The 27,471-nt window shown below is 36.2% G+C and overlaps 1 protein-coding gene across 1 annotated transcript in view; it reads left to right on the forward strand.

Annotated features, from left to right (window-relative positions):
- jakmip3 (Janus kinase and microtubule interacting protein 3) overlaps window positions 1-27,471 on the forward strand; it is a 50,670-nt gene that overhangs the window by 7,613 nt on the left and 15,586 nt on the right. Inside the window, exons 5-7 of the mRNA XM_058793931.1 lie at window positions 6,997-7,239; window positions 8,215-8,457; window positions 25,610-25,810. Coding sequence (XP_058649914.1) covers window positions 6,997-7,239; window positions 8,215-8,457; window positions 25,610-25,810 — 687 coding nt within the window. The remainder of the gene's footprint in view (window positions 1-6,996; window positions 7,240-8,214; window positions 8,458-25,609; window positions 25,811-27,471) is intronic.

A 27,471-nucleotide genomic window follows, 5' to 3' on the forward strand; every position in this document is an offset into this window, starting at 1 on the left:
ATTGACAGATGGGTGTGATCCTCTGTTCAGTCATACGAACACTTCAGTTGCTTCGATCGAGGATGAACACAGCTCACTATGTCTCAGTTATTCTGTTGTGACATTGAACTGAAGACATTCTCGGAGATGAAAAACTAATTTACTAGGTTAAACCTGTGATCTAAACCTGCTCATAAATATATATATAGATTGTATATGTATATGTTTTATATGTAGATTGTAAAACCATTTAAAGTCCAGTGAGGTTAAAGTCCAAATTGTCTTTTGTTATAGGCTTTTGAAACTTAGACACATAAATAAATGGTTTGCTGTCGTTGGTAGTGCAAGAGCTGCTTGTGTTTCATAATCGAGATTCGCTGCATTCTTATGCAGGATGATTGCAAATATAATCATTTAATGGATTGTGGAAAATATAACGGTTATATGTAAAGATTTAAGTCAAGTCACACATGATTAGACCAGTCTGATTATGTAAAACTCATAAGTAAAGAGAGATTTATTATGGCTGTAAAAAGATTAAAATATTTTACATTTGCAATTACATGATAATATAACACAAACTATAGTTTTTATAAATGTACATTAATTAAAAGAAATGAATTTTAAATATTTTGCTTAATTTTTGCATTTATTTATGATTGATTATTTGCTTCAATTATTGTTGTATCAGCATAGATTGCATATTAGCTCTTTTACAGATTTTATGTAGCCTACTATATTTTATTTATTGGCTTTGAATGTGTAATTAAATCAATGCAATCAATTCTATAGTTTTTTTATTGTTTTTGTTCATTTTTGTTTTTGCACTTAATTTGCGATTTGACTAATTTTGACTGCTGGTTTTTACAAAAGTAAAATGTTTTACAAAAGTAAAAGATGTTTTGGCAAATGCTTTTCTTTTGAAATTTTATTTATCAAAGAATCCTGAAAAATGCTTTTTAATACCTGCAAAACTATTAAGCAGCGCATCTGTTTTTAAAATTGTTTCTTGAGCAGCATATCAGAATGATTTCTGAAGGATCATGTGAAACTGTAGACTGGTGTAATTATGCCGAAAATTCAGCTTTGCAATCAAAAGAATAAAATACATTTTTACAGAAACTATATTAAAAAAAATTTGAATTTCCTGCAAATTTCAGTTTAAATATATAAATAGATTTGAGATATAATTTTGATTGTACCTCTCACCCCTGCGTGTGTTTTTTTTTTTTTTGTGTCCGCTCATTATGTGTGTGTGTGTGTGTGTGTGTGTGTGTGTGTGTGTGTGTAGGTGCATACTGCAGTGGCTCTCAGGATCAATACACACGTCTCAGGGTGAAAATAAATGACTGCGAGTTTCTGCCAGAAAGGACACTGGAAAGTACTGGGGGCCACCAATGAGTATTCATGCTCAGAAAGGGTTCTCTACTGTACATTTAAATATCACACAGGATATTAATGTACCAACTCTTCTGCTTGACCCTTTCATCATGTGAACCGTTTAAAGCAGTCATAAGGGACATCATTATTACTCTAATTAATCATCATAATGTCGGCCACAGTTATATTAATGCTACCATTAAGAAAATGTCGGACTGATTTTAATAAGTGCTATCAGACAATGTATAGCGGATAGAATAATGAGGTTAAATTATCTCACAGTGGTCTGTCTGTGTGTGTGTGTGTGTGTGTGTGTGTTCTGTGCACATACAGAGATCCTGCTGTTGTCCTTGGTTATGTTCAGGACTTTTATCTGATTCTCCTTGCTGATGCAGTACGATCTTTGATTTAAAAACAAATGTGTAAATGATCTGGAATAATGCATTTTCTCCCTGTGCACATCCTTCAGCTGTGGGGGAGTTTTATTTTAATATTCTGACCCTTGTACAGCAGAACTAGGAAAACACTCTAACAGGCCAATTACTACCAGTGCTGAAAGTCAAACACACTGCTGTACCTTATTTTCTGTAAAATTGCTTTTCTGATTGCAGGAATATGAAATGCAATGTTCAGGAACGATTCGGGCATTGTGGAAAAAGAGAGAGGAAATTCATTCTTAATGATTTGTTTTGTGGAGATCTGTGGGGAAATAAATTCAGAGAGGGGCTAGTTTTTGTTAAATAGCCAAAAGCGAATCTTGAATTCTGGCCTGCATGTGTGTGAATGAGTGATGTCTCTGAGAATCATGTTTGACTAACAGAGAGCCTGGAGAGACCGACACACGGTTATGACTGTAAAGAAACGATAGTTCAGTCATAAATAAAAACGGTCTTTATTTACTCGCCCTTGTGTTGGACCAAACAAACACTTTGTTTCCGCAGAACACAAAATGAGACTGTTTCCATGCTTTTTTCCCCCATGGTATTGAAATGAATGAGGACTCAACTCAAGAGTGGTGTGTGATTTGTGAACAAATCATATTTTGAGTGAGATCTTTTCAGTGAATCAGTTAACCTGATTCATGAATCTGATAGATCCACTTGTCAAGTTCAACTCAGTGACTGAAGATGGGAAGATTTTCAGTGACTAACACTTTAAATTATACATTTTTTCACACTAAGCTTCAAAACTTGGAATATAGAGCTCATTTAGACTAATTTTATGGTGCTTTTGTGTCTTTTTATGAAGCTTTAAAGCTTAAGTCACTATTCATTATTATTGGATAGGACCAATTGGACCAATCTTCAAAAGTCATTTGAGTTTGAAATGACTAAAACTGACAGATTTTTCATTACCTATTGTTGTTTTAGTATTATTTATATACAATTATTGTTTTTAATTCATATTCTAAATTTCAATTCAGCCTTATTTCAGTGAACGAAAATGTCAACAATAATAACTCTGTTTATCCCTTTAAAGTGTTTATTGTAAGATGCAATTCAAATGAAGTGCCCTTATGTAAACACTGTCAAGCACGAGATGATTTCTTAGAGTTGGCATGTGATTCAGAGATGAACCATGAGCGTACAGGCTAGTTCTCAGGCCGTCAGCATGCACACACATGAAAATGAAGATCTGGTCTTGGTGAATGCAGTCACAGCACAGCACTGTGTGAGAAGTGTCAGATCAGACTGCTGCTAGCAGCATGCATCAATGCAGCTATTGTGATGGGCTTCCTTAGACTGACAGTAAGAGGGGACATAGGAGCTGTCTCTACTGTTGTTAGGCCTGAATGAACAATACTCTTCATGTATGATGGAAGAGATCGTGCTGGTGTCTCACACGGCATGTCTCCATCTGTAAATACTCACAACTGCTTGGTGGAGTCGAGCAGAAAGGAGAGGTTCGGTGGGGGTTTTGAGGCATGGATTGCTATTATGAGTGAGAAATATACTTTACTTGACCCTATAAATTTTTTTCTTGAGAAATCCACTTGAAATGTACCATATTTCCTGAATGAAATCCAATACTTGTTTCTTGCTAAATTTGGGATGCTGATTCCAAAAATGGTGGTTTTGCTGTAGCACATACTTTTCACAAAATATGATGCGCATTTTGTAGCATTGTTGCTTGGTGTGAAGTCTTGTTTTTTCCTTAATCAGCAGAAAAACTGAGACAAAGACATGATTTCTGTCTTCCTCTGAGTCTGTTTAAAAGTATTTGCTCAATTCTCTGCCGATTCTCACATGTATGGATGATTATGAAGACATTATTTTATGCCTAATCCTGATTTCAAGGTTAGAATTATAAAAAAAATATAAGAAAAAAATACAAATATGACCTAGATGTTTTCTGCTGCATCTGTGAGTGTTTTACTAAACTAATCTAAAATGTGACAAAAATTACAGATTTTGTGAAAAAAGATCACTTATTTATAAACTTGTGCTTATGTAAAGGTGTATATATATTTTTTTGTTGTTGTTTGTTTGTTTTACTGAGATTTTTGAACCCAGTCATCATCATCAAATTAGTTAAGTTGTTTATAGTTTGTTTTTTTTTTTTTTCCTCAAGGGTTCATGAGTCACAGAGTCAAAGTTCATGGCTGTTTCCTGACCATTAGAATTAAACGGGTGGTGTTTGCTCTTGAACCTTTGAAGATATGCAAATGAAGTCTGTTCTGATTGGTTAACCTTCACACTGTGCACGGTGTAGGATAAATTTTTACTGAATAGGTGCTGATTGGTGGTTGGTCATATGTTGGTCATACGCAATTTTTGTAGCTTTATAAATGTTTTTTTTTTTTTTTTTTTTTTATGTACAAAGGAGGGAATTTTGTGTTAGTGTATTACATGTTTTGAGAAAATGGCATATTTTGGCCACTTTTTCCTTAAGTTTTTTTTTTTTTTCTAGTTTCAGTCCTATTTCCTGACCCCTGTCTCAGTCTCCCTCAGAGCAAAATGTCAAGATCATGTCCATTTCCAACCTAGTGCAACCCTGTCTCCACTTCACGGCCATTTGTGGATCCTCCATGTTTGTTTTTTGGTCTGTCTGTCTGTCTGTCTGTCTCTTTATCTTGCTGTGATAGAGAGACCATACTAGTGTGCAAATAGTTTTGGTAATGCACTGAATAATAGTTCTCTATTCACATAATTTGCGGTATAATGTTGATTACCACAGAAAATAATTTCAGTAGGTTTAAAAGAAGAAACATGAAGCTTGACTAGTGTCTGTCTGTCTGTCTGTCTTAGTGCAAAGAAAAGTGAGGCTTGTAAAACATTCATTCATTTATTCATTCATCAGGTCTAACATGTCAGAAAATAATGGTTGTCCTTTTATTAGTGTTATTATTGTTTAAAACTAGTTTTGATTTTAAAACAAAGTACCTCATTTGTTCTACCATTAGGTTATTAGGATAACAAGAAATGCATTGATTTTAATCAATATTTTAAACATATTATTGAAAATTTGTGTTACAACCTTTGCTTTACTCATGAAATAAAATAAAATTATATGAAATGTTAAATAAATAAATAAATAAAAGTAAAAAGGTACTTTTTATTGTTATGGTGTTAATAAGTTCTTACCATAAAAATGAATTCAAATTTTTGAATACACACTTTGTAAGTCATTTTGAAAATGAGTCTAAATTATTTTCTGTCGTTATCGAAATTATGCCTCAAATACTGTCAATAGCGCTCTGAACTGATACTGAACCCTGAACATTAATTTAAGGTCACGGCTGGCTGGTTCTTCACCAGAGGCTAATGGGATCTCGCAGCCTCCAGCACTGCTGACTCTCACTGGACTCAAACCTCGTCTCCACATGCTCTCTTACTCTGCATTAAAATGCATACTCCCTGTAGGCCCAAAATTACTTCTCTTTGCTGTTTTAATCCTTTGAAAACAAGCGAAAGTGTGTCCAGTGACCGTCTGACCCAGTTCTGGTCCAGGGTGGTGTGGTGTCAGCCATAAAATTACACCTCAGGGTTACTGCCTCCATCTGGCTGCCAGTGAGCATAGATAGATTTATAAAAGATAGATTTATAAAAGGCAGCAGAGTAGAGACTTTTACCCTGCTCTCAACATTAAAGACATTCCTTCAGACTCCAACCTAGTTTTATTTAGTGGCGTTTGCTAAGGCAAGCATTGTTGCTTATTGGGTTAGGAAAGTATTCAACATAAATATTCTTCTCCACAGCTTGTACTACAGATATACCTAAAATCATGTGGCTTGTGGAGGAAAAGTCAACGTGCTCAGATTTACAGTTCTTGTCTTGGAGAACAATAAAATGGGCAAAATAAAGTCATAGCAAGGCTTGACACATACTCGCACATTCACAGAAAACAGCTTGCTTCCGCGTTGAAAAATAAGGGGGATAATGTGTTTATTATTTTTAATAAAGGGTTACAAGGAAACATTTTCAAGAAAAAAATATTTAATTTATTAGAACACGACAGTACTAATAAGCTAGTTGATTACTGATTATTGCGATACTAGTAAAATATAACAGTTATATTTAATTCTATGTTAAATAATGTTCTTATAGTCTCTCTTTTCTTTGATGGGGCAGCCCAAACAAAAGCAAAAAGAGTTTACTTTGAATTGAATGCCAGATACAGTATTACATGTCACAATACTGTTTCAAAATACTAATAATAACCAGGGGGAAAAAAAACAAAAAAACTTGCATCATGGATTTGTTTTGAAATGTCAATGCTTTGCAGAATATGCACTATTACAGTTCTCATAATTGGCATAAATGCCATAATTGCTCATATTTATTTGGTTTTTTTATTCGCACACATGCTCGTAAATACATTTTACATATCACACACATTTTGAAAAGCTCGCACTGTCGAGCCCTGCATAGCGCAGTTATTATCAAACTGCGGTACGTCCTCTAATGCTCTTTCTACTGGAAATATGTAGTTAACTGCATAATTTTTGCCTTTGAGAATCAGTTACTCTTTAAAAAAAAGATCTGTCAGATCTGTTTTGCAGATTGAGCTCAAGTCGGGGATGTAGGTTCAGTTTCATCATTGAGTTTCTCATTGCCTTTAGTAAACTAATACATTCTTTTCTATATCTGTTTTATGAGTGCAGGGCCTAAAATGGGGTATTATTGTATTATTGAAATATTGTTTCCTCCAGTGTTGTCCTTGTTTTGTGTCTGAATTTTAAGATGGCATGTCTTTGTTCTGTTACTAGCGTAGTTTATTGCTTGCCTGTGGCAGCATGTGTCAGATTGTGTCAGAACCGAGAGGACGTGTCCTGATGTGATCCCCTTGTGTAGGGTCATGCCCTGACACAATAACTCTCCTATTTTTAGGACGCACTCAATGTATTCTGCACTGCACTGAATTATGGAACATTGCCCACAGCTGTGGTGCAACGTTGCGTTGTATAAACAATGACTCAAATGTTCATTATACATTATACCACATTTAATTAATTGTTTTCAAGTATTTATATTCCGTTGTTTATTTAGAATACTACATATAAAACTTTACAAAAATATATATGTAAATATATAGCTTGAGATAGCACCATACAATTTATTGTCAATTAAATGCATTGTGTGATTTCAGTGTTTAAAGTCCCATCTATTTTAGTAAAGTTTACATCTGTTTCCTCAGGTCAGTAAGCTGGAAAGGGAGAAGTCTCAGGAGGTCCGTCACGAGCAGCACAAGTCCACGGTGGTGGTGACCGAGTTAAAAGCCAAACTACACGAGGAGAAACTTCGGGAGCTCCACAGCGTTCGGGAAACACTCCTACGTCAGCACGAGTCCGAACTGGTGCGGGTCATTAAGATCAAAGACGGAGAGATCCAGAGGCTCCAGGCCCTCGTCAGTGCCCTCAGAGATGGATCCACCGATAAGGTACCATTGGCATGGAAATAAAATGAAGTAGTCCATTTTATATGTACGGAGGTTATCATTTATTTACAGTTCCTCAAATGGCTGCAGTGTTCCATTAATACTAAATGACCACAATACTACAAAAATAAAAACATAATTCTGGAAAAATAAAATAATTAATACAAAAATAAAAGCATACATTATTAATATAATATTGATTCTAGTTATTATATGATAAATGATTATACTTTATAATTAATAATAATAATTAGTAATAAATAAAAATAAATTGTTCATTGTTATTATGTGTTATGACTTTAAGATGTCATCTGTATATTTTTATAACATCAGTAAATACTTTTTTAATATTACATTTGTCCATTATGCTGTGATTATAGAATTACCCATTCCGTGTTTTTACAGATGTCTTTTTGAAATATATTTTCATTATTAACATTATTGTTAGTATGTGTTATGTTGCTGAATTTTAAGAGGGCATCTGTTTATTTTAATAATAATAATAATAAATAGTGATATTATTAATAATAATATACTATGATGGAAATACTAGTAATTGTAGTATATTATGTTATGTTATGTGGCTGGATTTTTAGATGACATCTTTGTATATTTTTGTAATAATAATAATTACTACTATTACATTTATTCAGAATTATTTTGTAATCACATTTATTTTCATTTTCTTTTGCCGAATTTGTTTAGTTATCATTTTTAATTGAAATGGTTGCTATTACAACTGAATAATTGTCCAAAACAATTAATTAAATGAGTAACTTTCCATGTCAGTGTAGTTGTTGTGCACTGTTCTTTAGAAACTTACCAAATGGGTCCTTTATCAGTAAACCAAATATTAAAGAATTGATAACTGAGTTATATTGGAAAAACATATTGACTGTTTTGAATTGAACTATGTTAATATTGGAAAAACATAGCGATATTGAATATAGTTCTCATGTGTTATCTCTGCCGCCACAGGTGAAGTCTGCACTGATGGCGGAGGCGCGAGAGGAGTGCCGGAGGACTTTCGAAGGGGAGCGCATGCGACTGCAGCAGGAGATCTCCGAGCTGAAGGTGGTGAAGAGGCAGATGGAGGAGGCGTTAAGCATGGCTGTTCAAGCCGACAAGAACAAAGCCGCCGAGATCCGCAGCGTCTACCATCTCCACCAGGAGGAAATCAACCGCATCAAGAGAGAGTGTGAAAGAGAGATCCGCAGACTGGTGCGTAATACGCTTTAGCACATGCACTATTAATCAATCAGTTCATCTGTCAGTAAATGACTCAATCGCTCTAAATACATACCCTTATGTATATTTACTTGGGTGGCAGCTGATAATTAAAGCTGTTCAGGTTGAACAGAACCCTTGCCCCAGGTTTCTCCACAGGGACTGTCTGTGCAATTAATGTGCTGAATGAAAATCTTTTGTTAACTGGCAGAGCTTCACACGGTTTACATGGGAAAACCACATGGCTGTTGCCATGATGGAAACAGGAAACTGGAATCATTCCTTTGGTCAGTCATATAATTTGATGAAAGGAATGATTAATTTGCATTTATTTTATTTATTTACAAAAATGCACATAATGATTACAACACACTTCTGTAAGAATTCAACTTGCTGTACAAATTCCATTCAAATCAGTTGATTGAAGCCCTGCCCATTGCTTGTTAAGCTCCACCCACTTTGACTTTTTTTTCTTATTTAGACAAGCTTTATAAACCACCTCAACTACAGAGTTTAAAGCAATGCTTGATTTTCAGTCAGAAGTGTTTATAAAGTGTTTGGATATTATTCTTGTGTGAGCTGGAATGAATTATGACACATTTTATCTACATATTTTCTTTAAATAAATCAATTATGCAGTAAAGTGGTTTAAAAACAGCAGACACTGCAAATCAGTATCAAGGAAACCATTATTTACCTTGGAGCAAATGTGGGTGTTTTTACTGATGTTGAAACTGAGTATAATTCCCTGCCATGCACTGTGTATTATTTTTAAAAGATTTAGTTAAAGGTTTAAACAAGCGGAATAAATGTTGCTTGTATTCTCTCTGGGTACATTGTCTGGGTACAAATGCTCCAGTACTGTATCTTTGGATAATTTCTGTCAAAATCCATTCAAGATGATCTGAAAACAAGATTTACAGTGCATAGACATGTTTTAGACAGTGTAAAACTTGCCTGATATGAAGGGTGGCAACAGTTGCTAAGGTAGCATTGGCAAGTAATGTTTTCAAGGCGGGGCTTAAAGTAAAGATTTTCCTTCCAAATCCCCCATTAAAGCTTCAAGGTTTTATATCAGTTGGTTCACATTTTATATTTAGCAGTATGTGTGCGTATCTCAAAATGGCAGTGTGTGTCCTTGTGTACTACACTTTAAAGTGAAGCTGCTTTCTTCCCTTCAGAGCCTCTCTTGTTCTGGGCTTTTTGCCATCTGTTTTTTCCTGGAGTATGAAAATATCTCTGCAGTCAGTGGCCGCTGGTATCGATTGCTCTCGTGTGGCTGAGCAATCTACTCTATATCGCTTCAGGACTTACTAAATTTGAGAAATATTGTGGAAAACAGGGTTGAGTCAGGACTCTGGATGATATGTGTAGTAGAGATGACCCAAGTGATGGAGAAGATGCTGGATGTTTCACTATTTTCTGAGAAGTATGGATATTTAGGTGCTGTGTATATGGTAGATATATTTATAGGTTTACATTTTTACATGACAGAGCAACAAAACATTGAGTAATGCTTTTTTGTACATCTTTTGTTATGAATAATAATTTTTAATAAAACCAAGTACCATTCAAGAAAATAGAAAATTATTCAATTCAGTTCAATTCAATTGGACAAAATTGTGCCAAAAATTTTTTCTTTTATTTAATTGATATATACAGGTGCATCTCAATAAAGTAGAATGTCATGGAAAAGTTAATTTATTTCAGTAATTCAACTCAAATTGTGAAACTCGTGTATTAAATAAATTCAATGCACACAGACTGAAGTAGTTTAAGTCTTTGGTTCTTTTAATTGTGATGATTTTGGCTCACATTAAACAAAAACCCACCAATTCACTCTCTCAACAAATTAGAATATGGTGACATGCCAATCAGCTAATCAACTCAAAACACCTGCAAAGGTTTCCTGAGCCTTCAAAATGGTCTCTCAGTTTGGTTCACTAGGCTACACAATCATGGGGAAGACTGCTGATCTGACAGTTGTCCAGAAGACAATCATTGACACCCTTCACAAGGAGGGTAAGCCACAAACATTCATTGCCAAAGAAGCTGGCTGTTCACAGAGTGCTGTATCCAAGCATGTTAACAGAAAGTTGAGTGGAAGGAAAAGTGTGGAAGAAAAGATGCACAACCAACCGAGAGAACCGCAGCCTTATGAGGATTGTCAAGCAAAATCGATTCAAGAATTTGGGTGAACTTCACAAGGAATGGACTGAGGCTGGGGTCAAGGCATCAAGAGCCACCACACACAGGCGTGTCAAGGAATTTGGCTACAGTTGTCGTATTCCTCTTGTTAAGCCACTCCTGAACCACAGACAATGTCAGAGGCGTCTTACCTGGGCTAAGAAGAAGAAGAACCGGACTGTTGCCCAGTGGTCCAAAGTCCTCTTTTCAGATGAGAGCAAGTTTTGTATTTCATTTGGAAACCAAGGTCCTAGAATCTGGAGGAAGGGTGGAGAAGCTCATAGCCCAAGTTGCTTGAAGTCCAGTGTTAAGTTTCCACAGTCTGTGATGATTTGGGGTGCAATGTCATCTGCTGGTGTTGGTCCATTGTGTTTTTTGAAAACCAAAGTCACTGCACCCGTTTACCAAGAAATTTTGGAGCACTTCATGCTTCCTTCTGCTGACCAGCTTTTTAAAGATGCTGATTTCATTTTCCAGCAGGATTTGGCACCTGCCCACACTGCCAAAAGCACCAAAAGTTGGTTAAATGACCATGGTGTTGGTGTGCTTGACTGGCCAGCAAACTCACCAGACCTGAACCCCATAGAGAATCTATGGGGTATTGTCAAGAGGAAAATGAGACACAAGAGAAAAAAAAATGCAGATGAGCTGAAGGCCACTGTCAAAGACACCTGGGCTTCCATACCACCTCAGCAGTGCCACAAACTGATCACCTCCATGCCACACCAAATTGAGGCAGTAATTAAAGCAAAAGGAGCCCCTACCAAGTATTGAGTACATATACAGTAAATGAACATACTTTCCAGGCCAACAATTCACTAAAAATGTTTTTATTGGTTGAGATAATGAATTGGTGGGTTTTTGTTAAATGTGAGCCAAAATCATCACAATTAAAAGAACCAAAGACTTAAACTACTTTAGTCTGTGTGCAATGAATTTATTTAATACGTGAGTTATACAATTTGAGTTGAATTACTGAAATAAATGAACTTTTCCACAACATTCTAATTTATTGAGATGCACCTGTATATTAGGGGTCAACCAAAATGTGTTTTTCAGGGCCACTGCCGATATCGATTATTACTAATCAAGTGGACCGATAACTAATATTTTGAACCAATATACACTATATTGCCAAAAGTATTTGTTCATCTGCCTTTAGACGCTTATGAACTTAAGTGACATCCCATTCTTAATCCATAGGGTTTAATATGACGTCGGCCCACCCTTTGCAGCTATAACAGCTTCAACTCTTCTGGGAAGGCTTTCCACAAGGTTTAGGAGTGTGTTTATGGGAATTTTTTACCATTCTTCCAGAAGCGCATTTGTGAGGTCAGACCTGATGTTGGACGAGAAGGCCTGGCTCACGGTCTTCGCTCTAATTCATCCCAAAGGTGTTCTTTCGGGTTGAGGTCAGGACCTTGCTTTGTGCACTGGTGCGCAGTCATGTTGGAACAGGAAGGGGCCATCCCCAAACTGTTCCCACAAAGTTGGGAGCATGGAATTGCCCAAAATCTCTTGGTATGCTGAAGCATTCAGAGTTCCTTTCACTGGAACTAAGGGGCCAAGCCCAGCACCTGAAAAACAACCCCACACCATAATCCCCCCCTCCACCAAACTTCACAGTTGGCACAATGCAGTCAGACAAGTACCATTCTCCTGGCAACCGCCAAACCCAGACTCGTCCATCAGATTGCCAGATGGAGAAGCGTGGTTCGTCACTCCAGAGAACGCGTCTCCACTGCTCTAGAGTCCAGTGGTGGCGTGCTTTACATCACTGCATCCAACTCTTTGCATTGCACTTGGTGATGTATGGCTTGGATGCAGCTGCTCGGCCATGGAAACCCATTCCATGAAGCTCTCTATGCACTGTTCTTGAGCTAATCTGAAGGCCACATGAACTTTGGAGGTCTCTAGCAATTGACTCTGCAGAAAGTTGGCGACCTCTGCGCACTATGCGCCTCAGCATCCGCTGACCCCACGCTGTCATTTTACGTGGCCTTCCACTTCGTGGCTGAGTTGCTGTCATTCCCAATCGCTTCCACTTTGTTATAATATCACTGACAGTTGACTGTGGAATATTTAGTAGCGAGGAAATTTCACGACTGGACTTGTTGCACAGGTGGCATCCTATCACAGTACCATGCTGGAATTCACTGAGCTCCTGAGAGCGGCCCATTCTTTCACAAATGTTTGTAGAAGCAGTCTGCATGCCTAGGTATTCATTTTATACACCTGTGGCCATGGAAGTGATTGGAACACCTGGATTCAATTATTTGGATGGGTAAGCAAATTCTTTTGGCAATATAGTTATATGTATGGTGTAAAAATTAAAATTAATGACAAAAACTTTCTTTAAATGCTTCTAAAATATCTTGAATATGTTGAAATTGGTTTTGAAAGTACCCCTAATATCTATATCTATATATTTATAGCAATATGTAATATAAAATTGTATTTAAAAAAATATTGTATGTATGTATGTATGTGAAAGTGTTTTTTTTTTTTTTGCATGTTTGTCACACTTTCATGTTTCAGATCATCAAACAAATTTAAATATTAATCAAAGATAACACAAGTAAACACAACATGCAGTTTTTAAATGATTTTTTTTTTATTATTATGAAGGGAAAACAAAATCCAAACCCACATGGCCCTTTGTGAAAAAGGGCTTGCCCCCTAAACCTAATAACTGGTTGTGCCACCCTTTGCAGCAACAACTGCAATCAAGTGTTTGCGATAACTGGCAATGAGTCTGTTACAGCACTGTGGAGGAATTGTGGCCCACTCTTCTTTGCAGAATTGTTTTAATTCAGCCACATTGGAGGGTTTTCGAGCATGAATGGAATGTTTAAGGTCATGCCACAGCATTTCAATTGGATTTAAGTCCAGACTTTGATTTGGCCACTCCAAAACCTTCATTTTGTTTTTCTTGAGACATTCAGAGGTGGACTTGCTGCTGTGTTTGGAATCATTGCCCTGCTGCGTAACCCAAGTGCGCTTGAGCTTGAGGTCACGAACAGATGGCCGGACATTCTCCTTCAGGATTTTCTGATAGAGTGCAGAATTCATGGTTCCATCAATTATGGCAAGTCATTCAGGTTCTGAAGCTGCGAAGCAGCCTCAGAGCATCACACTACCACCACCATGTTTGACTGTTGGTATGATGTTCTTTTTATGAAATGCTGTGTTGGTTTTACGCCAGACACCTTCCAAAAAGTTCAACTTTTGTCGCATCAGTCCACAGAATATTTGCCCAAAAGTCTTGGGGATAATCAAGATATTTTTTGGCAAATGTGAGACGAGCCTTTGTGTTCTTTTTGGTCAGCAATGGCTTTTGCCTTGGAACTCTCCCATGGATGCGGTTTTTGCCTCTTTCTTATTGTTGAATCATGAACACTGACCTTAATTGAGGTAAGTGAGGACAGCAGTTCTTTTAGATGTTGTTCTGAGTTCTTTTATGACCTCCTGGATGAGTCATCTTTGTGCTCTTGGAGTAATTTTGGTAGGCCGGCCACTCCTGGGAAGGTTCACCACTGTTCCAAGTTTTCTCCATTTGTGGATAATGGCTCTGACCATGGTTTGCTGGAGTCCCAAAGCCTTAGAAATGGCTTTATAACCTTTTCCAGACTGATACATGTAAACTCTTTTGTTTCTCATCTGTTTATGAATTTCTTAAGGTCGCGGAATGATGTGTTGCTCTTTAAACATGCTTTACTTTGTCAGACAGGTTCTATTTAAGTGATTTCTTGGTTCAACAGGTCTGGCAGTAATTAGGCCTGGGTTTGGCTAGTGAAATTTAACTCGACTTTCTAAAATAATGTGGTTAATCACAGTTCTTTCATGATTTAATAGGAGGGGGCAAGCACTTTTTCACACAGGGTCATGTGGGTTTTCCTTCATAATAAAAACTTCATTTAAAAACGGCATGTTGTGTTTACTTGTGTTATCTTTGATTAATATTTAAATTTTTTTGATCTGAAACATTAAAGTGTGACAAACATGCAAAAAATTAAAAAAATCAGGAAGGGGGCCAACACGTTTTCACACCACTGGATGTATATGTGTGTAGATGTATATGTCTATATATGTGTGTGTGTGTGTGTGTGTGTGTGTGTGTGTGTATATATATATATATATATATATATATATATATATACATACATACATACATACATACATACATACACCCTCCTTGTGAAGGGTGTCAATCACTAGATTTACATGGACATCAATATTCTGATTTTAATATGATTAAGACAATACTCTGATTAAGAGTCTACCATGTAAACAGAGATTTTTGATGACCTTAATCCGGCTAAAGTCATAATCGAAGTAAACACAAATCAAATTAAGACGTGAGTATTCCTATTTTAGTCGCATTATCGAGGTGCAGTACAGACATGTAAACACCTTAATCAAACTATTACCGTCGTGTAGGACTTTTCGCTTTTTCTATTTACACAAAAGGCCTATTTCTCTCAAATATTGTTCACAAATCTGTCTAAATCTGTGTTAGTGAGCACTTCTCCTTTGCCAAGATACTCCATCCACCTCACAGGTGTAGCATATCAAGATGCTGATTAGACAGCATGATTATTGCACAGGTGTGCCTTAAGCTGGCCACAAAAAAAGGCCACTCTAAAATGTGCAGTTTTATCACACAGCACAATGCCACAGATGTCGCAAGTTTTGAGGGAGCGTGCAATTGGCCTGCTGACTGTAGGAATGTCCACCAGAGCTGTTGCCTGTGAATTGAATGTTCATTTCTCTACCATAAGCCATCTCCAAAGGTGTTTCAGAGAATTTGGCAGTACATCCAACTGGCCTCACAACCGCAGACCATGTGTAACCACACCAGCCCAGGACTTCCACATCCAGCATCTTCACCTCCAAGATCGTCTGAGACCAGCCACCCGGACAGCTGCTGCAACAATCGGTTTGAATAACCAAAGAATTTCTGCACAAACTGTCAGAAACCGTCTCAGGGAAGCTCATCTGCATGCTCGTCGTCCTCATCGGGTCTCAACCTGACTGCAGTTCGTCGTCGTAACCAACTTGAGTGGGCAAATGCTCACATTCAATGGCGTCTGGCACTTTGGAGAGGTGTTCTCTTCACAGATGAATCCCAGTTTTCACTGTCCAGGGCAGATGGCAGACAGCGTGTATAGCTGAAAACATCCCAGTTCTTGCATGGCCAGCATACTCACCGGACATATCACCCATTGAGCATGTTTGGGATGCTCTGGATCGGCGTATACGACAGCGTGTTCCAGTTCCTGCCAATATCCAGCAACTTCGCACAGCCATTGAAGAGGAGTGGACCAACATTCCACAGGCCATAATCAACAACCTGATCAACTCTATGCGAAGGAGATGTGTTGCACTGCGTGAGGCAAATGGTGGTCACACCAGATACTGACTGGTTTTCGGACCCCCCAATACAGTAAAACTGCACATTTTAGAGTGGCCTTTTATTGTGGCGAGCCTAAGGCACACCTGTGCAATAATCATGCTGTCTAATCAGCATCTTGATATGCCACACCTGTGAGGTGGATGGATTATCTCAGCAAAGGAGAAGTGCTCACTAACACAGATGTAGACAGATTTGTGAACAATATTTAAGAGATTTTTGTGTACATAGAAAAAGTCTTAGATCTTTGAGTTTAGCTCATGAAAAAACACAAAAGTGTTGCGTTTATAATTTTGTTCAGTGTGTATTTTATATATATAATTTATTTATAATTTAAATTTATATTTATTTATTTATTTATTTATTTATTTTATTTTATTTTTTTACACTTTTATATTACATATTGCTATTTATATTGTTAGTAGTAATTTTTATATAATAAATAGCAGTACTGTAATATACAATTGTATCTTTTTTTTTAATTGCATTTGCCCATTATTACGAGATTATATAATTACTCATACCATGATGTAATATTTTGGTAGTACTTCTCACCCCTATAAACATTTGTCCACTTGTCTGTCCCTAATCTTATCCCATTCTATTACCTCATTGTACAGCTATTGAATAAATGTTACTGGTGAATTATCTGGTGAGTTGTGAATGCAGAAGGTCTGTATGTGATTAGAGGCCTGTTTCATCGTTGTGTGTTGCAGATGTATTGATTTTTGGATTATTTATTGTATTGCAGGGCCACCTGGGGATGTTAATCGCATAATCACGTTTAGCGAGCAGGGTGGCAGGGCATACCAAGGTGAATACGGCTTGTGAGTGTGTGTGCATGTTTGCTGACACAAGTCCAAAATTGTCCTTTATGGACGAGACAGACCACCCAACCATAACAACAAAGCCAGCCCATCATTAGAGATTCTTGCTGAGGCAAGCACTGTTTGTGTTACCGGTGAGAAAGATGCCTCATATCGTGCAGGAAAGGTCTGATGTTAGTTTTCTAAGCGATCAGACTTATGATTTTCATCTGGTAGAATAAAAAATAAATAAATCAGCATGCAAGCAACCACCTAGTAGAACTCAGTAATAACCCAGCATCTGCCTAGCAACCTCATAGCAACAAATATGGATAGATGAGGGGAACCAAAAGACACATGATGTCAGTAAGCTGAAATAATGAGACAGTAGAAAGAAAGAATGAAATAGCAGAATGATGAATCACACAAGGTGTTTCCTGATTGGTCAGCTGCTGTGATGACATCAGCACCAGTTGGAAGGATGCCAAGTTGGCTGTAGAAATGATCTGATGGGATGGAGAGACACTGTGCCTGTGTGATTTTAAATGAAAGAGACGTTCAGATCTCGGTTAATTTAAATAATTCTATTTATTCTGGTCTAGGTTGAAGTGAAACATCAATCAAGGTCATTTTCTCGTATTATGTGAACGTGGAAAGCCTTGGTGTAAGTGCATTTATATGCGTTGTTGTTGTTTATACACAGTCTGAGAGTGATGTGAGGAACACATTGAATACTGAAACTGTTGAGAGGGCATCTGATGCAATCCACAGGGGAATGCTGGACATCGAGTAGTGGGATGTTGTTTTAAATAGTGCCGAGTCTCCAGAAAATGCTTATTTACATGAGCAGGACTTTATTTGTTACACAGATGCAAAGTTGAAATAGCCTACTCTTAGTTTATTTCCTAAAGAAAACTACCTAATATGGGGTGGGTATGTATGTATTTTGCACTTTATAATAATAAAAAGAACATTTCTAGTATCTCGGCATGTAATCCCTTTTTGGATAAAAAGCAAATAAATTTCACTAGTTTTTACACTTTTTGAAATTTTGTTTTTCATTTATTTTTATTTTATTTGTATTATTTATTTTCATCCATATGTATTTTTTATAGATTTTTCCTTTATCATTTTTTTATTTTATTTTTTACCTTTATTTATTTATTTATACTCATAACATACACATTGTCAATAAATTCCACCCATTTCAATTTGAGAGATTTAATTCAGTTGCTGAATTAGAATTTTTAAGTATAATCAACTTGGTTCTGCAAATCATTTAAACTGACTTAAAAAATCATGCTGAAAAAAATGTTGTTGTAGTTGAAATTGCACAACATATTTTGACGAGTTAAAGTACATACGGTACATAGCAACATGGCAGTCTATTTTTAAAGTGGCAAACATAAGTCACGTTTTTCAACAAAGTTTCTCTCTTCTCATTTTATACAAGATGCATTTTGTTTATGAGTTTAAAAAAGTGCGTAATATCTGTACCACTAGCATAACCTGATAGAATGACAGAACTAATAATGCATGTTAATTTGTAATACTGAGTAGAAAATTACACGTCACCTTTAATAAGTCATGGCAATATTTGTTTTAGTGCCTGGAAAAGTGAGATGCTCTTCATAGTTCAAATGTGTCAATCCTCTGCATGCACACAGACTGTAAGTTTATTAAGCATGTGTGAGTGTGAATGGGACGTGTTTAAAGGCTGGGTAAATAATGTTGAGTCCGTGGATAAGGGGCGTAACAGGATTAGTTTCAGAAAAGGAGACGCAGTCTGACACATGAAAGAGAGACTCAGTCTTCTGAGGTGTTGAGATGTCAATTAGAGACGGGCTCAGACGCTCACGAGGGAACGTGGATTACAGCTGTCCCGCCTTTTTTGTGGAGATAGCTTTGCCTCGGCCGATTGAGGCAGTTGGGATCAGCCTGGTGTATTGTTCGAAAAGGCTTTACATCATTAAATATTCTCAGAAAAAAAGTGAGCTGCTAAAAAGTTGGGAAGTGATCCCAACGACAAAAGTGAATTAATATGACATTATTCTCTAATATACAAACATATTTGTTGGCGCATGCTCCACAATTATTATTATTAGTAGTAGTAGTAGTATCATTATTAGTATTGTTAGTATTATTATTATGTATAGTAAATATTATTAGTTGTTTTTTTTGACACATTTGTCATCCTGTATGAAAGGCCATAAATATAATTTTTTTTGGCCTTTTATATAGGATGACAAATGTGTTAAATAAAAAAACACTAACTATAAGAAGTAAAGCGAGACTGGTGATCAGGTTAAATGTTTATTATTTCTGTATAACAATTTACATATAAATAGTACTTACCATGCTTACGTACTAGAACATTTTCCCATGTCAAACAGACAAAACCAGGACACAGTAAATGCTCACCATTTTGAAGATCCCATTCCCGCCAATAGATGGCACGGTTCATTGTACTCATGTAGGAAGGGGGATGTTGGTGATCTACTTAATTCTGGGTTGATCATTGTGACAGTGACTTGTGGCCAAGTATGGTTACCCATACTCAAAATTTGTGCTCTGCATTTAACCCATCCTAAGTGCACACACACAGCAGTGAACACAGACACCATGAACACACACCCGGAGCAGTGGGCAGCCATTTATGCTGCGGCGCCGGGGAGCAGCTCAAAACCTTGCTCAAAGGCACCTCAGTCGTAGTATTGAGGATGGAGAGAGCGCTGGACATTCCCTTCCCTCCACCTACAATTCCTGCCGGCCAGAGACTCGAACTCGCAACGAGTCTGACTCTCTAACCATTAGGCCACGCATTAATAATTAATTGAGTTTTTGTTCCAAATTTCTGTGTTTTGTGTTATTATAACAGTTTACCTCTTTTTTTACTGTTAAAGTACATTTATTTGTTTTTCTTAGGTTTCTTTATTATCTTTAATTACCAAGTGGTTTAGTCTAAGTAGGAGGAGCTTTGTCTTTTTAAGATGACCTCTCAGATTTGTTAAGAGACTCGTAGAGTGAGTTGTGAGATGATTTTGGAGTCGCTGTCTTTTGGGTCAATTCGTTTGACATAGCCAAATGATTGTTTGAACAGTGTTTTGTTTTGTTTTTGTGTTTTTTTGAATTGTCATTGTAAATATCTTTGACACTAGTGGGAAACCATTTTTGCACTCCTGGGAATAAACACTCTGAACTTTTGACTCCATTGTCATGTCACCTCATTTTTACACCTCCATCTGCCGGTACATTTGGAACAGTGGTGCTTATGCTGTTCAAAACATCTTTGGGGCCCTTTTTTCTGCAGTTGACACACCACTGACTCCCTTACAACTATATTTGCACTTATATAATATTATATTATAGGTTTTTTTTATACAGGATGATTCATTTATATATATATAAGTATTAAAGCATCTTATGGTTTACCCTGTGTATCGTTAGATGGTTGTCATTTAATAACTGATTCTCAATCTAAATGATTTAAATGTTTCTCTCCTTCTTTGATGTTTAATATAATACTGGTTTAGTCCAATGAGGATTCATCATGGGCAGGGCTTCTTGGATCAATGCTGAAAGAGAACAAAGTGACTGACAAAATGCAGTGTAAAAATTCAGATGGTTATGAAATAATTATTTGAGTTATAATTGTTTTTGTGAGAAGAATGAAACTAGCGCAGCACAAGGGAAAAAACTGAAATGTATGCTGTTTAGCAGTCATTATACAAAAATATCTGACTGCAGAATGCTGCAGTTAACCAATCAGAATCAAGTTCAGTACGCATGATGTTTAATAATTAAATGCACATTCGTGCTGGTTGGCTTCACATTCAAAGCACGGTCCTACGATAACGCCATTTGATGAAGGAAAATTGGAAAATTAGGACATTTCCACAGAGCAGCAGGTCTTGCTGTGTTCAAATCCATGTTAAGCAGCGTAGCGGCAGGAGTTTGCTGCTGGTGTCTGTCCCTCACAGGTCTGGAGCCCTACGGTCTGGCCCAGAGCCCAGAGCCCGGATCCCGGATACTGAATATCCACGGCTGATATTTCTTGATTAAATTAATTCATCATGAATCACCAAGGCAACAGTGAGGCGTGTGTAATGGATCATAATCAATGTGTTCATGCAGCTCATGGAAACAGAGTGTTTAAAATGCTAATGTGTCGTGCATTTATGCTGAATAAGTGTCTTTCTCTAGCCGCAGGGATGCCGTATAAGAGAACAGGACCTAATTTTCCCACCGAGCCATGTAGCACTTTATATAACACAGATAAACATAGACACACACTGAGATTTCTTGTGAGATACTCTGATCACTGTGGTAACGCCTACAGTGGGCGTGTCAATGTGAGTCACCTGACAGAGAGAGTGAGTCATTTAACACCAGAAAGATTTAAAGAAAGATAAAAAAAGAGATGTTCTTTCATTCATTAAACAGTTTTCTTTTCTTCAGTATGTTGAAGAATAACAGTGTGTCTACAGAGATTTTAACTGAGGGGGTTTGAATGTATACCGGGACTAGTTGTCACAATGTTATTATCTTTTCTGTCTTTGCTGTTTCATTATTGTTTTACTGTTTAAATTTAGGTGAAAATACAGTAGTGTTTTTTTTAGTACCAAGGCCAATTTTTTTTTAATCAAAAGTACAGTAAAAATGTTAATATTGTGAAATATTATTACAGTTTAAAACAACAGTTTTCTATTTAACTCACAATTTTGGATTGTGAGAAATGAACTCAGAATTTTGTGCAAAAAAGTCAGAATTCTGAGTTCACAATTCTAACTTTTTCTTCTCAGGTTTATGAGTTTTTTATCATGCAATTCTGAGCTTTTATCTCCCAACTCCAACTTTTTATCACAGAATGTGAGAAACAAAGTAAGAATTGTAAGATGTAAACTCAGAATTCAGATTTCTTTGATTTCTTTTGAGGTTCAGAAGAATAGTATTTGAAAAAGATCATCTGTAACATTTTAGTCTTTACTGTCAATGTTGATTGATTTAATGTAGTGCTGTCAATCAATTAATCGCGATTAATCGCATCCAAGAATCCAAATGTTTTAGTTTACATAATCTATGTGTGCTGTTTATTTATTATGTGTATATATAAATACACACACATTCAGTATATATATTTAAAATATGTACATGTGTATATACATTTATTATATTTTATATTATATATAAATATTTAATGCATAAACATATTTTTTTCTTAAATATATACATGCATGTGTTTGTATTTATATATACTGTACATAATAAATATACACAGTACACACTCATATATTATGTAAACACAAACTTTTATTTTGGATGCAATTAATCATTTGACAGCACTAATTTAATGCATCCTTGCAGGAAAAAAAACAGAACATTAATTTCTTTTAAAAAAAAAAAGTATTGACGTATTCGAGTTGAGTGCGAAACCTGAAAAATATTCACTGGAGTAAAAAAGTGTGACAACTAGCCACAGTCTCTCCCTTTGCAGTGAGAGTTTGAAAGAATTGTATCAGTCCATCAGTTCACACTTTATACTTAACTGTCAAAGATATTCAGCTAAATACCATTTCCATGCAGGTTTTAGAAACTGAGATGTATAAATCTTATGCGGTGTTTGAATCAGTGCATAATTGGAGTGTAATGCTTCTTTTGAGCTGCCGATCAAGGTCTGTGTGAACTATTTCTAGACTGTACATGAGGCCATTTTTCCAGTTAGGTAATTTATTAGAGCTGTGATTTGTGAAAGGTCAGCCTAAAGATTTTCCATTTGCATGTTCAAACGTGAAAGGAATTGTAAAAGTCTAATAGTTCGCTCACAGAGAACTGAATACTGCTGCAAACCTCCATATAATGGAGCACAAGAGGTACAGTAGCTATAAATGGATGTGTGTATTTGAGAGGGAGAACATCAAGGCAGAGAAAGCAAGCAGCGCTGTTCCTTTCTTTGAGTGGTGCTTCTGTTTGCTGCTGTTTAGTTGCTGTGATGTGAATGTGAGGAGTTTATGAAATGGATTTATAAGTTTTTTTCTCTTACTGATGTATGATGGGATCACTTTGTTCCTATAGACATGGTGCGTGAGTGTCAGAACACATCCAGTAGCACAGAAACATCTGATTCTCTACAGGTTGTGTAGGTGTGCAGCACTTTTGCAAGGATTTATGTTGCATTTTGACCCCTATACTTTATACCATTTATGCATTTTCAGAAGAAAAAGACACAGAAGCTGTTACTGGGGTGGAACCCTTACAAAATGTACTAATATCTACACTTTAGGTAGTAATATGCTCCATTTAGGGGTAAATGAGGTATTTTGAATGGGTTCTTCCCCAGTAACAGCTTTGGGAAATAAACCTTAAATAAATCGTATAGGTGCACTCAGCAATTTCAAATAAATAGTAAAACTAACTAAATAAATAAATAAATAAAGCAGTGTGTAAGTGCATTAATGTCGCCTTCACTTTCTGTAGCTGCACTTGTTTGGTTTGATTCAACTTGAGAAACTAAACCATTAAACTAAAACCATCATTTTAATGTATTTTAAGGTGAGTTTAATTCATTTAAATTCATAAAAACCATATAGACATTTTATGGATTTTTTAAAATAAAATATAAATAAATAAATAGACCAATAATTAAAACTATAGCCATAAAAAGCATTTTTCTTAAAAAATAAATAAATAAATAAAAGATGCTAACTGGAATGAATATAATATTATTATTATTATTATTATTATGTCAGCTAGTCACCAAGGCAACATTTCTCATTTCCATTGAGTTTGATTTGATGTACTAAAATAACTTAAATTGGAAAAAAGGTGAATAAAAACTGTTATGTTTTTGGGGGGATGGATGAATAAATGAATAAATTATTTTAATTAATAAACTATAAAAATTGTGTTACTTGAAATAAGAAACATTAATGCATCCTTGACAAATAAAATATATATATTTTTAATTATTTTGATTCAAATAGCTGCCAAAGGAACGTTTTTGATTTTCATTTAGTTCAACTTAATGTACTAAAAAAAAAACTAAAAATTAATTAAAAAAACTATACAGACAAAAACAAAATGCAGGTGCATCTCGATAAATTAGAATGTCGTGGAAAAGTTCATTTATTTCAGTAATTCACCTCAAATTGTGAAACTCGTGTATTAAATAAATTCAATGCACACAGACTGAAGTAGTTTAAGTCTTTGGTTCTTTTAATTGTGATGATTTTGGCTCACATTTAACAAAAACCCACCAATTCACTCTCTCAACAAATTAGAATATGGTGACATGCCAATCAGCTAATCAACTCAAAACACCTGCAAAGGTTTCCTGAGCCTTCAAAATGGTCTCTCAGTTTGGTTCACTAGGCTACACAATCATGGGGAAGACTGCTGATCTGACAGTTGTCCAGAAGACAATCATTGACACCCTTCACAAGGAGGGTAAGCCACAAACATTCAATGCCAAAGAAGCTGGCTGTTCACAGAGTGCTGTATCCAAGCATGTTAACAGAAAGTTGAGTGGAAGGAAAAAGTGTGGAAGAAAAAGATGCACAACCAACCGAGAGAACCGCAGCCTTATGAGGATTGTCAAGCAAAATCGATTCAAGAATTTGGGTGAACTTCACAAGGAATGGACTGAGGCTGGGGTCAAGGCATCAAGAGCCACCACACACAGACGTGTCAAGGAATTTGGCTACAGTTGTCGTATTCCTCTTGTTAAGCCACTCCTGAACCACAGACAACATCAGAGGCGTGTTACCTGGGCTAAGAAGAAGAAGAACCGGACTGTTGCCCAGTGGTCCAAAGTCCTCTTTTCAGATGAGAGCAAGTTTTGTATTTCATTTGGAAACCAAGGTCCTAGAGTCTGGAGGAAGGGTGGAGAAGCTCATAGCCCAAGTTGCTTGAAGTCCAGTGTTAAGTTTCCACAGTCTGTGATGATTTGGGGTGCAATGTCATCTGCTGGTGTTGGTCCATTGTGTTTTTTGAAAACCAAAGTCACTGCACCCGTTTACCAAGAAATTTTGGAGCACTTCATGCTTCCTTCTGCTGACCAGCTTTTTAAAGATGCTGATTTCATTTTCCAGCAGGATTTGGCACCTGCCCACACTGCCAAAAGCACCAAAAGTTGGTTAAATGACCATGGTGTTGGTGTGCTTGACTGGCCAGCAAACTCACCAGACCTGAACCCCATAGAGAATCTATGGGGTATTGTCAAGAGGAAAATGAGAAACAAGAGACAAAAAATGCAGATGAGCTGAAGGCCACTGTCAAAGAAACCTGGGCTTCCATACCACCTCAGCAGTGCCACAAACTGATCACCTCCATGCCACGCCAAATTGAGGCAGTAATTAAAGCAAAAGGAGCCCCTACCAAGTATTGAGTAAATGAACATACTGTACTTTCCAGAAGGCCAACAATTCACTAAAAATGTTTATTTTATTTTTTTATTATTGGTCTTATGAAGTATTCTAATTTGTTGAGATTGAATTGGTGAATTGGTGGGTTTTTGTTAAATGTGAGCCAAAATCATCACAATTAAAAGAACCAAAGACTTAAACTACTTCAGTCTGTGTGCATTGAATTTATTTAATACACGAGTTTCACAATTTTAGCTGAATTACTGAAATAAATGAACTTTTCCACGACATTCTAATTTATTGAGATGCACCTGTACTTACTACGACTGTGTCCCATTTAAGGCAGAATTTGTGTGACTGTGCTGTGTTCTGTCCTGTAGATGGATGAGATTAAACTAAAGGAGCGCGCTGTCTGTGGGCTGGAGAGAGAGCTCAGCGCTCAGGCGGGCCACACGTGGAAACTACAGCAGCAGAAACAGGCTGTAGACACTCAGCTGGCCCTGCTGCGAGACTCCAGCCCCAGACGAGAGGGCCCTTATTCACCTACTGCAGGAGACGCAGCAGAGAACACAGCTAACCCTGTAAGCACCTCTCCTTCATTACTAAACCTCACCGCTTGCTGCACTTCTGCCTTCACTCTGCTCACCTGCTCGATCCGTTTTCCTCAACCCAGATTTATAGCAGTATAAAGCACAACAGTCAGATTTTATGCAATATTTCCCATTCATATTCTCCATAGAGAAACTGCTTTTGAGTATTTAGCATGTAAAGTTTTCAAGACAGACCTAGCATGAGCTATTAGGTTATGGTATATGTTTCTTTAAAAGCTGGACCATTTTTAAAAAGTCATGTAAATGTCCTAGTAAAAAGGTATAGTAGCAAAAACAAATTAATCTGTATGTTTGGAAATTATGCAATTAACTTCAAATATAAGATCTTTTAAATGACTTACAGTCAAATGGTTTTATATTTATGTATTTTTTTGCTTGTGTCAAGAGATTGTGGAATGAGTAGTTCATTCATTCATAAAAGTTGTTAAATATACAGTTTTGTACTTTTGTCTTTTTGAGTGATTTGTAGACTACCAATTAAATGTGGGGTTTTGAATGTGTATTTTATTTTATCATTTTATTTTATTTTATTGGAAAGAAATTAATACTTTTATTCATCAACAACACATTCAATTGATTAAAAAGACAGTAAAGACATTTATAATGTTACAAAAGGTTTCTATTTGAAATAAATGCTGTTCTTTTAAATATATCTGTTAATTGAAGAACCAGCTAATCCGCATATTAAAATGATTTCTAAGGATCACGTGACACTGAAGACTGGAGTAATAATTATGCTGAAAATTCACCTTTACCGTCACGGGAATAAATTACATTTTAAAATAAATATTAATAAAAAATAAAAAATTTAAAAAAAACATTTCAAATTGTAATAATATTTCACAATTTTACTGTTTTTACTGTATTTTTATCAGTCTTGGTGAGCATGAGAAACTCTTTCAAAAACATTGTTTTTGTTATTCATTTTGGAGCTGGTTAGTTTTGGGTTAATGGCTTAAATTTTTTTATTGAAAATATTTTAAATGCCTATGGAGAAAATAAATAGGAAAAACACTTACAGAAACAAGGTTGATATGAAAAGTGGTTAATGACTGTTGCACTTTACTGTTTTTTTTATTTATCAGCTATGCTGTTATTCAGCATCAGTACTTGAAGCATCTTTAAAGATTTAAGACTCTTAAGATTTTTATTCCAATCCACAGTAAGAACATCTAAAAGGTCATTAATGTGCATGTGACATTAACTTCATGCACAGCAGACTTGATTCTTGCTTGATTTCAAAAGAAAGAAAATGTTATAAAAGTGTGCAGTATGGCCCCTAAAAAGCTGTTTGATTAACTGACAGGTTAGAATTATAAATACAGTTTTGTGCAAAGGTTCAAGCAATGTAATAAATCTGGGTTTGAGGAAAATATTGCTGGTCCAGCTGCTTGTTTCATCTGCTGGAGGAAACACAGATCTGTCCCAGGATCCTCACTCTTGACAGCACGACTCTAATGTCCCGTTCTTTCCTACATCACACATTATTACAGCATTAGGATCATAATTAAACCTCTTATTGCCTGCGCAAACTCATCTATAGACATTAGTGACAGATTTTCATTAACAGCAGTAGCTTTTTAACACTTAGTGTTTCTACTCAGTTAACTTTTGTTAGTAATGTTTGTATC

Source organism: Onychostoma macrolepis, chromosome 12 (assembly GCF_012432095.1).
Source record: "Onychostoma macrolepis isolate SWU-2019 chromosome 12, ASM1243209v1, whole genome shotgun sequence".
Lineage (NCBI taxonomy): Eukaryota > Metazoa > Chordata > Actinopteri > Cypriniformes > Cyprinidae > Onychostoma > Onychostoma macrolepis.